The following is a 12,394-nucleotide window of genomic DNA, read 5'->3' on the forward strand; positions in this document are numbered from 1 at the left end:
CCGCATCCCGCCGTCCCCGCGCGCATTAAAGAGAGGGGAATTATTCCCCGCAATCCCCTCTCCCGATTCCCCCTCTTTCCCCTCTCTCTCTCCCTCGGATTCGCTCGGAATCAATCCTGCAAACCTCGCCGGCGTATTCAATGGAGCCGAAATCTCCGCGCCCGTTTCCTCTCTCTCCGGCCGCTCTCTCTCCCTCCCGTTGCTATATAATTGCTCCCCGAGCTCCGCTCTTCCGTTTCCGCCGCTCGCCGCTCGCTCTCGCCGTCGGAATCGTGCTCGCGCCGTGCTCCTCTCTCTCCGCCGTCGCCGCCGAGCTCCGTTCCGCCGCCGCCGCCGCTCCGGACTTCCTCCTTACTCGGCGACACCTCCGTCCGCTTCGCCGAGTGGTTGCCGACCCCGTCCGCCGCTCCGCTTCGCCCGCCGACCGCCGGAGCACCGTCGCCCTCGTCATCCCGAGCCGCGCCGCCGTCTTCCTCCGCTCCGTCCGCCGTTTCCGCCGCCTTCGCTGTCTCGGGGTGAGCCGTGGACCGTCCCCTTCGTTTCCCCCTTCCCTCCTCTCTCTCGGGTGCCACTCCGCCGCGCCGTTGGTCGCCGGCGGCGACCATCGGGGCGCGGGTGCGCGCCGCTCCCGTCGGCCGCGCCGGCGAGGCCGCCCTCGGGCGCGCCCTCGCGGCTGCCAAGTGGGCCCGGCCGTCAGCCGCCCGCGCCCGTGGGTGCGGCTGACGCGCGGGACCCACGGCGCCGACCGCCGCCAGCCGCGTGCGCCCGGTCCACCGTGGACCGAGCGGCTGACGCGTGGGCCCCCTTCCCGTGGACCCGGTCCGCGCGCCCGCCCCTCGGCTGACGCAATAAATAGGATTTTTAATTGAAAAATAAATGAAGAAATTCGCAAATATCCATTTAAAGAGCATATAAACTTCAAATGGCCATATCTTGGCCATTTGAACTCGGAATTGGACCGTTCAAGTCTCTAATTTTTCCTTAAGATGTAAAGAACCCATTTTTGTGCTTTGTTTCTGCTGTTATGTGGAGTTATTTAGTGTTAAAGCCTTTTTCTTTTCCGTTGGTCGTGTAGACGCTGCAGCTTCGGAAGATCCGCTCTTCGTGGAAGTCGAAGCCGTCGATTGGGAAAACGAGCAAGGCAAGACACATCATCTTGATCATATTGAATCCCATTTTATAAAATTATGTTGATTTAAATTATTGCATTATCGCTTTATTTAAATTCCCGCGTTATCACTGTTTTACTTAGCCATGCCTATTTACCTTTGTTATGACCATATGATTATTGTCATTGTTATGACACACACCTCTCTTCCTCTTTCAAAACCCCTAAAACCTGTTTTCGGTGGGGTTTGGGTGCATGCCAGTTGTGGGAAGTAGCACCCCGGCCACTATAAGGATTAAGCTCGGGCCTCTGTTGCAAAGCACTACCGTACTTCCACATGTCTAATGGGTAAGGCTTAGTTTGTGGCTCAGTCTAGTCTTAAACAAAAGTACACGGATTGGAGATGGATGAAGTCGGGCGTCGATGGACATTCTCCAGGGCAAATGAAGGCTACACGAGCTGCGGCCCGGTAGTCGAGATGTCATACGGCGGAGGGTTGGTGCCCAATGCTAGGGGCTCAGTTCTGCCTGCCTGTCCCGGGTATCCCGGCCGTAGGCAGGATTGGGTCGGTACTCTTGTTTATGGCTAGGATGGGTTGGAAACTATGTCACGTCTTCCGTCTGTATGCCGTGGTGGTATGTGGCGCGTGGTAACACGTGAGGAAGATGTGTCTTGTGGGTAAAGATGTACACCTCTGATCAGAGTAAATCTATTCGAATAGCCGAGCCCTCGGATATGGGCAAGCCTAGCAATGTACCCAAGTCAGTGTTTTAATTCTTAAAATTTGCTCAACAACTAAAATATGGAATGGTTGGCCTGGGTTGGCTTGGGACGAGCTGGAACCCAGGTCGGGTTGCCAGTTCGGTCCGAATCATCGTAGGCCTTGGGTTAAGGCAGGTTCGTGAGGGTTCACGGCCTTGATTAATAATATTGTGTAGTTCTAAGATCGTGTTTACAAAATAGCCCTGAGCAACTAAATGTCTTTTAAATGCTGTTTACTGCAAAACTTAATCCCTATATTATTATTCCCTTGTATTCCCTTGCATTTATTCTGCATTTGTGGGTGTGTCTTGTTGAGTACGGTGGTTGTACTCAGTCTTGCTCAATTTTTCCCAAGTCCAGAAGAGGAGCTCCTTGAAGATGAAGGCTTTGGTGTCTAGCTCGTGCCTGCCGTCAAGTGCCTGTGGTCGTCGCCCTAGTCTTCCGCTGTTTTTCGTTGTCTTTGTGTGCTGGGCCGTTGTTGCCCGTGTAATAATTATATTTACGCTTCCGCTTGTTAAACTCTGAATTGTATCAACTTTTGGTGTACCTTGCCTCCTGGGACAAGGAATAATACACTCACGTCAGGAACGCCTGTTGGGTGATTTCCGGTCGTGACACCCCACCTGGCAGCCGCGGGGCGCGCCCGAAGGCGGCCTCGCCGGCACGGCCGACGGGAGGCGGCGCGCCCGTGCCCCTATGGTCGCCGGCGGCGGCCATAGGCACGGCGGAGCGGCGGCCGAGAGAGGGGAGGGAAGGGGGAAGCGAAATGGCGGTCCACGGCTCACCCCGGGTCGACGGCGACGACGGGAACGGCGACCGGAGCGGAGGAAGGCGGCGGCGCAGCTCGGGTCGACGAGGACGGCGGCGTTCCGGCGGTCGGCGGGCGAAACGGAGGAGTGGACAAGGTCGGCGAGAACGCGGCGAAGCCGAAGGAGGCGATGCCGAAGCGGGAGGAGGTCCGGGGCGACGACGGCGGCGGACCGGAGCTCGGCGGCGACGGCGGAGAGAGAGGACGACGGCGCGAGCTCGAATCCGACGGGGAGAGAGAGCGGCGAGTGGCGGAAACGGAGGAGGGAGGCACGGGGAGCGCTTAAATAGGGTTGGGAGGGGGAGAGAGCGGCCGGATGAGGGGGAATCGGCCGCGGAAGATCCGGCCGCCATTGATGCGCCGGCGATGTTTGCGGGAGTGATTCCAAACGAATCCGAGGGAGAGAGAGAGGGAAAAGTGGGGGGAAAGAGAGAGGGAATCCCGGGGAGTGATTTCCCCCTCTTTATTGCGCGCGGGGGCGGCGGGATGCGGCGGAATCCGCGGCGGCGGCGGCGCTAGGGCACGGGCGAGGCGGCGGGGGCGGCGCGAGGTAGGGGATGACGGGTAGGCCCCACCCGTCAGCGAGGGTGGCGGGCGGGCCCGCCCGTCAGCGGCGCGCGCGCGGGGGAAGGCCGATTGGGCCGCGGGGGAGAGGAGAGAGAGGGAGGGAGCTGGGCCGAGCCGGCCCAAGAGGGGAAGGGGGGAAAAAGAGACTTTTTTGGGGTTTTTCTTTTTATGAAACCTTTTTAACTTTGTTTATTTCTTCTCAATTATTATTTGTGCTCTGAAAATTCCACTAAAATTTATTTACGCATTTTAGTTTTTTAGGAAATATACAAAAAACCTCCAAGCCTTATTCGACTTTTAACTTTGCACATTTTAATTGTTGGAGGCTTTCACAAGGATTTTAATTATTCTCGGCATAATTTCGGGGATGTATTTTAGAGTCGTTTTGGGACGCGACAATATCTCGCCGTCGTCTCGAGCTCGTCGTCCTCGCCGCCGCCTCCGCCTCCTCCGCCGCCGCCGCATCTCTGGGGTGAGAGCCGCCGCCACCTCTCCTTCATCGATCTCCGATCTCGATCTCTCTCTCCGTCGCGCCGCGCCACGCCGACGCCGCGCCACACCGCTGCCAGCACGCCACCCCGCCGCATTCGCCGCCGCGCACGCAACGCCGCCGCCGCCACGCCACACCGCCGCCTTCACCGCCGCGCAATGCCGCCGCCGCATGCAACGCCACGCCGCCGCCGCCGTCGCCACGCCGCCGCCGCCACGCCAAGCGCCGGCCCGATGCCGCCACACCGCCGTTAACGAACACGTGAACGAGAACGAACACGTCAACGTACGTTGCCGCGAGAACGTGAACGAGAACGAGAAGGATCGAACGAACGAGAGCGAGAACGAGAACGATCGAACGAATTAACGTGAACGAGAACGACAACGAACGTGAACGAGAACGAACGTGAATGAGAACGACCGAACGAACGTGAACGTGAAATGCAATATATATATGTTACTTCGCATTTATCCTAATACATATTTTTTGTATCTTGCAGAAAAGACGTGTTGTCGGAGTCGTCCCTCAAGCCAGAGTGGAAGAGCTAGCCCTAGAAGGAATTCGTGCAGGCAAGTGACGTAATAATATAAATGATTGTTATATTTGTAATGCAATTAAGAATATTAGACTTGTAATTGGACTTAGCATATAAGAATGTGTAGTGTTCTAATATTATTTGAGTTTTAATATAAGATTATTTTATTGCAAATTAGACTTAGTATGTAATTATTGACTACGGAATTGGTATGACTCCTAGCAATTGACTATTGTAGTCTTAATTAGACTTAGCATATACGCACGAAACACTTAGCATACATGACTATTTTAGTCTTAGCATGTAATATTATTTGAGTTTTAATATAAGATTACTTTATTTGTAATTAGAATTAGTATGTAATTATTGACTACCGAATTGGTGCGACTCCTAACAATTGACTATTGTAGTCTTAATTAAACTTAGCATATACGCACGAAACACTTAGCATATACATGACTATTTTAGTCTTAGCATGTAATATTATTTGATTTTTAATATAAGATTATTTTATTTGTAATTAGACTTAGTATATAATTATTTACTAGCTAGGGTTGTATAATATACATCACCTAGACTTAGCTTATATCACGATTTGTAATTAGACTTAGCACGTAAGGTGTAGGGTTCTAATGTACGACATTTACACTTAGCATACATGACTTAGATTGTTAAAACATAAATGTCTCGTGACTTAGCAGATGTTTCTTATATCAACAGATGGCTGACCGCGATGAGGAACAGATATTGTACGATACAATCGCGGAGGGAAGCAGCCAGTACTGGAATGAAGAAGAGGGGAACGAGGATCCAAACCAGTACTTGAACAAGGAAGGGAACGTGGAGAGGGATGTGGAGGGGAACCAGCAGGGGCACGTGGAAAGGGATGTGGAGGGGAACCAGGAGGAGGAGGCTAGTGGTAGTCAACCCTCCGTTGGACAGAAGAGGGCACGCGCGCAACGAGGTGCAGCGAAGAAGCTAGAGGGTCGGCACATCATAACGGAAGTGGAAGAAGATGGATGTCCTAGTGCCCCAGCCGAAGCCGCCAAGAACTATGTACGTCACAGCGGTTGGGTTGTGCGGGATAACGTGCCTGTCAGTACGGTGTACTGGCGAAGAACAAGGGCACGCGGAGATCATGAGAGCTTTGTCCCAGATTCGGAGAAAGAGATGCTGTGGACCACAATGCTCGAGACATTCACCCTTCCCGCGGGTACAAAGGACAAAGTGAAAAGGTGGACTCTGAAGAAAATGGCAGAACAGTTTCAGAGCTTCAAGGGAGAGCTGTACAAGAAATATATCCTGAAGGGGCAGACACCGAACTTCGACACTTTCCCAAAGCTAAGGGATCACTGGGACGAGTTCGTTGCATATAAGACAGGTGAACAAGGGCAGGCGATGATGGAAAGAGACAAAGAAAATGCCGCCAAGAAGAAGTACCATCATCACTTAGGGTCAGGAGGCTATAGCGTCGCGATGCCGAAGTGGGAGGGGATGGAGGCTAGCTTGATTGAGAGGGGTATCGAACCGGCAACCGCCAATTGGCCGGAACGATCGAAGTTCTGGTACTATGGTCACGATGGAACGCTCAACCCAGCTGATGGCTCACTGGTCTTCGCCTATCAGATACGAGAGGCTGCGCGACGACTAACAGATGCAGTGGAAGCCTCCTCTCAGGGCACGTTCCGACCGGACAGAGATAGGGACGAGCTGACACTCGCCCTGCAGACTCCAGAGCATCCAGGACGAACACGAGGGAAAGGGGTGATTCCTTGGAAGATTGGTTTCAAGGAGGACATCCACACGTACAGAAGTCGGATAAGGAGTAAGAGAGATATCGAGGCGAAGATTGCAGATCTAGAGTTCCGGGTATCGAGCTACGAACTCAGCATGCAAGAGGAGGTGGCAAGGAAGGTTGACGAACGCATGGCCGCACATCGGTCCCATGATCCCCAGCCGACCATTCCTCCTGCAATAGTGAGCCCGTCAGGAAACCGTAGCAGCTGCGCCTCAACGGGGCAGATAGGATCACAGAGCATGGACGCCATGCAAACACAGGACGAATCGACCTGTCCCGTTGATGACATCACTCAGCGGACACCATGTGAGCTATATATTCCTTACAAGAACTTATCAATAAAGGTAAGCTCGTAGTTTATATATTTTAGATTTAGCCATTCCGCTAGTTGCTGCTTATATATGTTGATTACTAATAAATAATCTCTCACAACATAAAGGTGGCGTCGGGCATGGCCATCCCAACGGACCCTTCAGGTACTTACCACTGCAGGCCGATTCCAGCAGGATACTCGAAGGTCGAAGTTGAGTTGGTCGAAGGCGCGTACGAGGACCTCGAGCTGGATTACCCTGGAGGAGACGGTGAGACGCATCTACGAGACACAAGCCATGCCATTATTCTATGGCGCAGGCGGTACATCATCCTCCCTGGGCGACAAGCGGCGTCTCGTGCACCATCTCCTCCGGCTCCGCCATCTCCTCCTCAGGATCCTGCACCGTCTCCTCCTCATGCTCCGCCAGCACTGTCTCCACCTCAGGCTCCAGCACCGACTCCTCCTTAGGATCCTGCACCGACTCCTCCTCGGGCTCCTACACCTACTCCTCCACAAGTTCCTCTTCCGGCACCTTCAAAGTCAAGGGCCCCCCCAGCTCCACCGCCTGCCCACACAAGGGCAACGAAGAAGGTGAAAGTTGACGCCGCCAAGAACAAGGACCCGGGGTACGATTGCACGCAAGAGGAGCTTGACGCTTACGTTGCATCAGAAGTCAAGAGACAATTCAAGCCTCGAAGTCTAGAAAAGTAGATTCCTATAGACCCCAGTGTCAGGAACTTCTTCAGGGGTATGTCTGCATCTGTCAAGGAAGCCATCAAGCTATCAGACTATGAGCGAACGCTGAAGAAAGCATCTTCTGGAAAGTCCAAACCAGTCCCTCAGCTTGGAGAGCAACCAAACCAGGAGATCGAGCCGTTGGTGACCGGTAAAGAAATGACGATAGAACAATTTATTACTGACACCGGTCTAACTACGGATCAATTGCTAGGAGTCGCACCAATCGAAAAGGCGGAAGTGAAATACATGTACGAACTCGGTAAACCGCTTGTCAAGCCTGAGCTACTGCAGTCCCTACCCACACAAATGTATAAGTTCCATCAGCTGTACATGGAGATGAGCGCCACCGGTAGAAAGATGATCGGAGCGAGGATCAGGGACACGGACTTCTTGCAAGGAGATGAGATTCTCTGGATCAATTTCAAGGGAATCTACGAACTATACCAGCTGGACGCCCTCGACGTCTCTATTATGAGTTGCTGGATTTTGTAAGTATATCGTTCAGTTAGATTTCTTACTATACGTCTCCTTTAATTAATTAGGTCCTTGTATATAAGTAGACTATAGAAAATAATATACTCCCTTTTATCGTTGTAGAATGGAGATTCAAAGGGCCCGACGGCGGAGGGTTTTCGATACTGGATTCATCGACCCTCGGAGAGTAAACGTCGCAATGCTCGACCAATATCCACAAGAAACAGAGGACAATCTCGTCCATCTCCTGAAGGCGCAGCATTACAAGACGTTCATACTATTGCCGTACAACACAGAGTTAGTTTAATTTTACTGTCTTCCTACATACCAAATTTCATTCCCGTACGAACTTGCTAAGTGTTTCATATATAATGCATCCCACGCACATTGCAGATTCCACTGGGTGCTTTTACTCTTCGACCTGTCAGCCTGCACCGTCAACGTATATGACTCAATGGATAAAAAAGAGTCTACGTTTGACAAGGTTTTCGAACTTATAGACAGGTACCGTCATAAGTTCCTCTGTTAATTAAGAAAATCTTGTTATGTTAATTGCTACTACGAATCATAGCTTTAAACTCCATGTAGGGCTTGGTATCGGTTCCGTCATTTGGTCCGCGGCAAATGGAGAGAAAGACTTAGGCGGAAGTTCAAATTTCCTGTGAGTATACATGCTCTACATTTATATTTCTCCGATTCAAATACATACAAGTGTATATTAATTATATCTCTCGTTGTTTGTCATTTATTTGTAGTGCGCAAAGCAAAAGCAGGGAACTAACTTGTGCGGCTATTACGTGTGCGAGTATTGCCACTGCCTTGCAGACCAAATCATCACCACAAGAGAGCTCGATGTATGTACAAATAAATTCAAAATTTCATTACGTAACGATTTCTTGTTTAATTACTAATCAATTTCATACATTCATATAGTTTATTCGCATGAGGGATAACCTGATCACACATAAGGAATTTATCGCGGCGGTTCAAGAACAACTCATGGGATTCATCAACGAAGAAATCCTTGATCCCAAGGGTGAATTCTACTACGACGGAAACACAATTCACCGGTCCTTAGCTTCTGAGCTAGCAGCGAGTACTACTAATACGTCGAAATCGTAGCTAGCTAGGACATATAATGGATTGTAATTAATACATGACTACATATGTTTCTATATGCATGTGTACACATTTGCTATAATGTAAATATATTTTGGTCATATATATATATATATACACACACACACACGCATTTGCATAACATATATATGTATAAATATATATATATTATGCATGTACATATGTACTGAACCATATATACATACATATATATAATATTATATATATATATATGTATGCATATATATGTATTGAAACATATATATAAACCATGCAGCAACAGGGCCATGAAAAAAAAAGGTCAACTCGATCTTTAGTTCCGGTTGGTGTTATCAACCGGGACTAAAGATCGATTTTTAGTCCCGGTTATTTCACCCGGGACTAAAGATAGCGATCTTTAGTCCCGGGTTGGTACTCCCGGTTTGGAAACCGGGACTAAAGGGGTACAAACCGGGACTTACGAAGGGTTTCTCCACCGGTGATATTAGCGGCATCCTTGAAACTGGAAACTGATTGTGTGGTGGCACAAAATGGAGACCTTCAGCTTGTTTGTGTCATCCACATCGCAGGACCACCATCAACCCAGGGTACCAATGATCCTCCTTGCGGTCAAGGTAACTGAAATTTTGAAAATAAATTATGGCATGATTATTAAATATTAATAGATAAAGTGGACATGATTACATAAAATAATGTTATCTAATTTCTAGAAATTCATGTTAGGCTAAGGATTGGTACTTACTACAATATGGACTAACAACCCCCATGGAAATGAAGCACAATTATCAATCTGACAATCAGTAGCAGTACACTGAAAATCCCGAAATCGATTTATCTAGCATTACACTAAACAATTAGCAATCTGACAATCTCTAATTGAGACTTAGCAGGCAGCCGTAATGAACACATATGGTCACATCATACGAGACCACCAGATCTAGAAGCAAATAAAGTAGACCAGGGTTGGAGGTGAGCATATTGCAATGTACCTGGAGGCGAGGAGGATCCTGGGGCGGCCAGCGCCTACCCAGGCCCAGCCAATGCTGCGGCGGCAGCACTCCGCCCAGAATGAGTGCAGGCGCGAGGGAGTTGATCGACTCGAGCACAAACCTCCTGAGTGTGTCAAGGGCAAGGAGAACGCCAGGCCTCAGCGTCTCCTGCGCGTCAGGATCAGGATTAGACGCGAAGGGGTCCTGAGGATGTGGGGCTGAACACTACTATGGAAACCTTCTTTACTGAAAAAGATGAACTAAATAAATAATTTATATGTTTGAATCGCAATCCTATCACTGAAAAAAAGTGGCAGGTTATGATCCTGCATAACTGAAAAAGAGTACTAATAATTTGTAGGAACAAGAGAAAGCTAATCTTCTGAAAAAAATGTGCACTCAGTTTATACATTGATTATTCCTTACACAAATTAGATTTAACTCATAGGCAGGCAAGAAAACATTAATTAGTTGATATGCAGAATAGCATATATGAGCTCATAACATAACTGTATTGAAACAACTCTATTGAGCCTCTCATAAAAGCACTCATATAGCAGCTTCTCACAAATATCACAGAGCATCTAAGATGTACCAGACAGTTATACACCCTAATAACATGGTTTATGAAGAATAGCATATGATTAAAACATAATAATTGTATTAAAACAACTCTATTGAGTCTCTCCTCTTAAAAGCACTCATATAGAAGCTTTTCACAAACATCACAGAGCATCTAAAGATGTACTAAACACCCTAAAACCATGGTTTATGCATAAGAGATATGACAGCTAAAAAGACCTGAATGAACTGTTAAACCAAAATCAATATCACACTTCATAAAGGTCATGAGAATGAACTGTTGACCCAACACTCACAATAACTTACAAGGCCATTCGGCATTCCTATTTAGATCTGAGTGAGATAGGGGAACCTCCTCTCCCACCCCTTGCACCAGTGGCTCGTGGATTTCTTCGGCTCGTGAAATTCTCCGGGCCTCCACCTTGTCCCGTACACCTGCTCTGCTGCTCAGGAAGCGAGGAGCTTCCAGTGAACTGCATGGAGGGCCGGACCCTTGGTCCCAAGGCGCGAGCAGGGGCAGTGTTGGGCCTGGAAATTCCTTGTACCTGAGTGGAAGAGTAAGTTCAGTACCTGGGAGATACGTTTCTAGAAACCTGAAACAAAAACACAACCAAAAGGTTCAACCCTAAGAATTATTCAGCTAATAGTTGCAGTACATGTTATCTATATTCAGATCTAAACAGGGAGCACATGAATCAATAAGTACATCTTGTTTACATGTCCACCTCACCACGTCACTTGTTGGCGACTACCGTGCCTGCTCGGACGACGCAGTAATCCACGCCATGGACGAGGGCCGTCCATGACGACGTCGACGTCATCTCCTTCTCTATCAGCCAAGAAGTCAAGACGACCTACGACCGCGACGTGGTCGCCATCGCCGCCTACAGCGCCATGGAGAAGTATTCCGTTCGTGGTGTGTGCCGGCAACCAAGGCCCCGGCGCCTCCACCGTGGAGAACGACGTGCCCTGGATGTTCACCGTGGGCGCCGGCACGGTCGACCGCTCGTTGGAGGCCAAGCTGCAGTCAACGACCGGCGGCAACCCCATCTTGGGCCAATACATGGCCAACAGGAAGAGGACCCAGGTGTCCTCTACGGAGAGGATGGGGAGTGCCGCTACTGCCTGTCCCGGAAGTGGAAAAGCAGGCGCATTTTCGCGACAAGATGGTCATCTTTGAGGCCTTGAAGAGCACGCCTAGGGGTGGTAATCCCATCGCAGAAGCGGTGACCAAGTACAAGGCCGCAGCCGCTGTATCAATACAGCAGCCCGGCTACGCATTCGACTTGTACGATTACGGGCCTGCTCGTCCTATCGTCCAAGTCTCCTACGACGAGCGCGAGAGGCTCAAGGGCTATGCGTCCTCGCCCGCGGTGATGAGGCCCTCGAACTCGGCGATACAGTTCTGGGGTCGTCGATTCCAGCGCCCATCGTCGCTGGCTTCTCGGGCCGGGGTCCGAGCAAGCGCAGCCCAGGCATCCTGAAGCTGGACATCATGGCGCCAGGAGTCAACATCTTCGCTGGAGTACCGGACGCGCACCCGTACACGCCGTTCGACTTCATGTCGGGGACCTCGATGGCCACGCCCCACGTGAGCGGGCTCGTGGCGCTCTTCAGGACTCTTCACCCCCACTGGTCGCCCGCCGCGATCCGGTCGGCGTTCGTGACAACCGCCGACGTCGTGGACAACACAGGAAAACCCATCCAAGATGAAAACCGAGCTGCGGCCGCTGGCGCGTACAGCATCAGGGCCGGGCACGTTCTTGTTATTTCTTAACCTTACACAAGCGTACGGAAAATACCGATGTAGCACTTCACCCGAGAGTATTCTCAGGTATCGGTTTTCATAGGAAACGTGTGTGTCGGCTCTTTATCAGGTTCGTCCAAGATACGAAGCTAAGGTTATGCAAAGAATAGAGATGATTCACCGGTGAGAAATAGTGTTTACGGAAAACTTAACTTTAATCCTAATGTGATACTTTGGGCACTTTCCAGCTCACTGCTCCTAGATATAGTTCTACTACTGTTAGGGTTATGGATATCACATACCCAATAGTAATTAACTAAGCTCCGCGAGGCCCACCACATACCATGTCATATAGAAGAAGTTC

General features: G+C 50.1%; 1 protein-coding gene across 1 annotated transcript; it reads left to right on the top strand.

The window, feature by feature from the left end:
* Window positions 1-11,085: 11,085 nt before the first annotated feature.
* On the top strand, window positions 11,086-12,060 carry LOC107281938 (subtilisin-like protease SBT1.2). The gene is made up of 3 exons (XM_015793774.1): window positions 11,086-11,370; window positions 11,474-11,636; window positions 11,708-12,060. Exons 1-3 carry the CDS (start codon window positions 11,086-11,088, stop codon window positions 12,058-12,060), a joined length of 801 nt encoding a protein of 266 aa, XP_015649260.1.
* The last annotated feature ends 334 nt before the right edge of the window (window positions 12,061-12,394 follow it).

The sequence above is a fragment of the Oryza sativa genome, chromosome 8, assembly GCF_034140825.1.
Source record: "Oryza sativa Japonica Group chromosome 8, ASM3414082v1".
NCBI lineage: Eukaryota > Viridiplantae > Streptophyta > Magnoliopsida > Poales > Poaceae > Oryza > Oryza sativa.

Bases quoted from the DNA above. Each gene is read 5' to 3' on its own strand.
- LOC107281938 (XM_015793774.1), top strand. From the start codon at position 11,086: ATGACGACGTCGACGTCATCTCCTTCTCTATCAGCCAAGAAGTCAAGA. The intron at 11,371-11,473 runs GTGTCCTCTACG...GAGGCCTTGAAG, and splicing joins CCAACAGGAAGAGGACCCAG to AGCACGCCTAGGGGTGGTAA. The intron at 11,637-11,707 runs GCTATGCGTCCT...CGTCGATTCCAG, and splicing joins CGAGCGCGAGAGGCTCAAGG to CGCCCATCGTCGCTGGCTTC.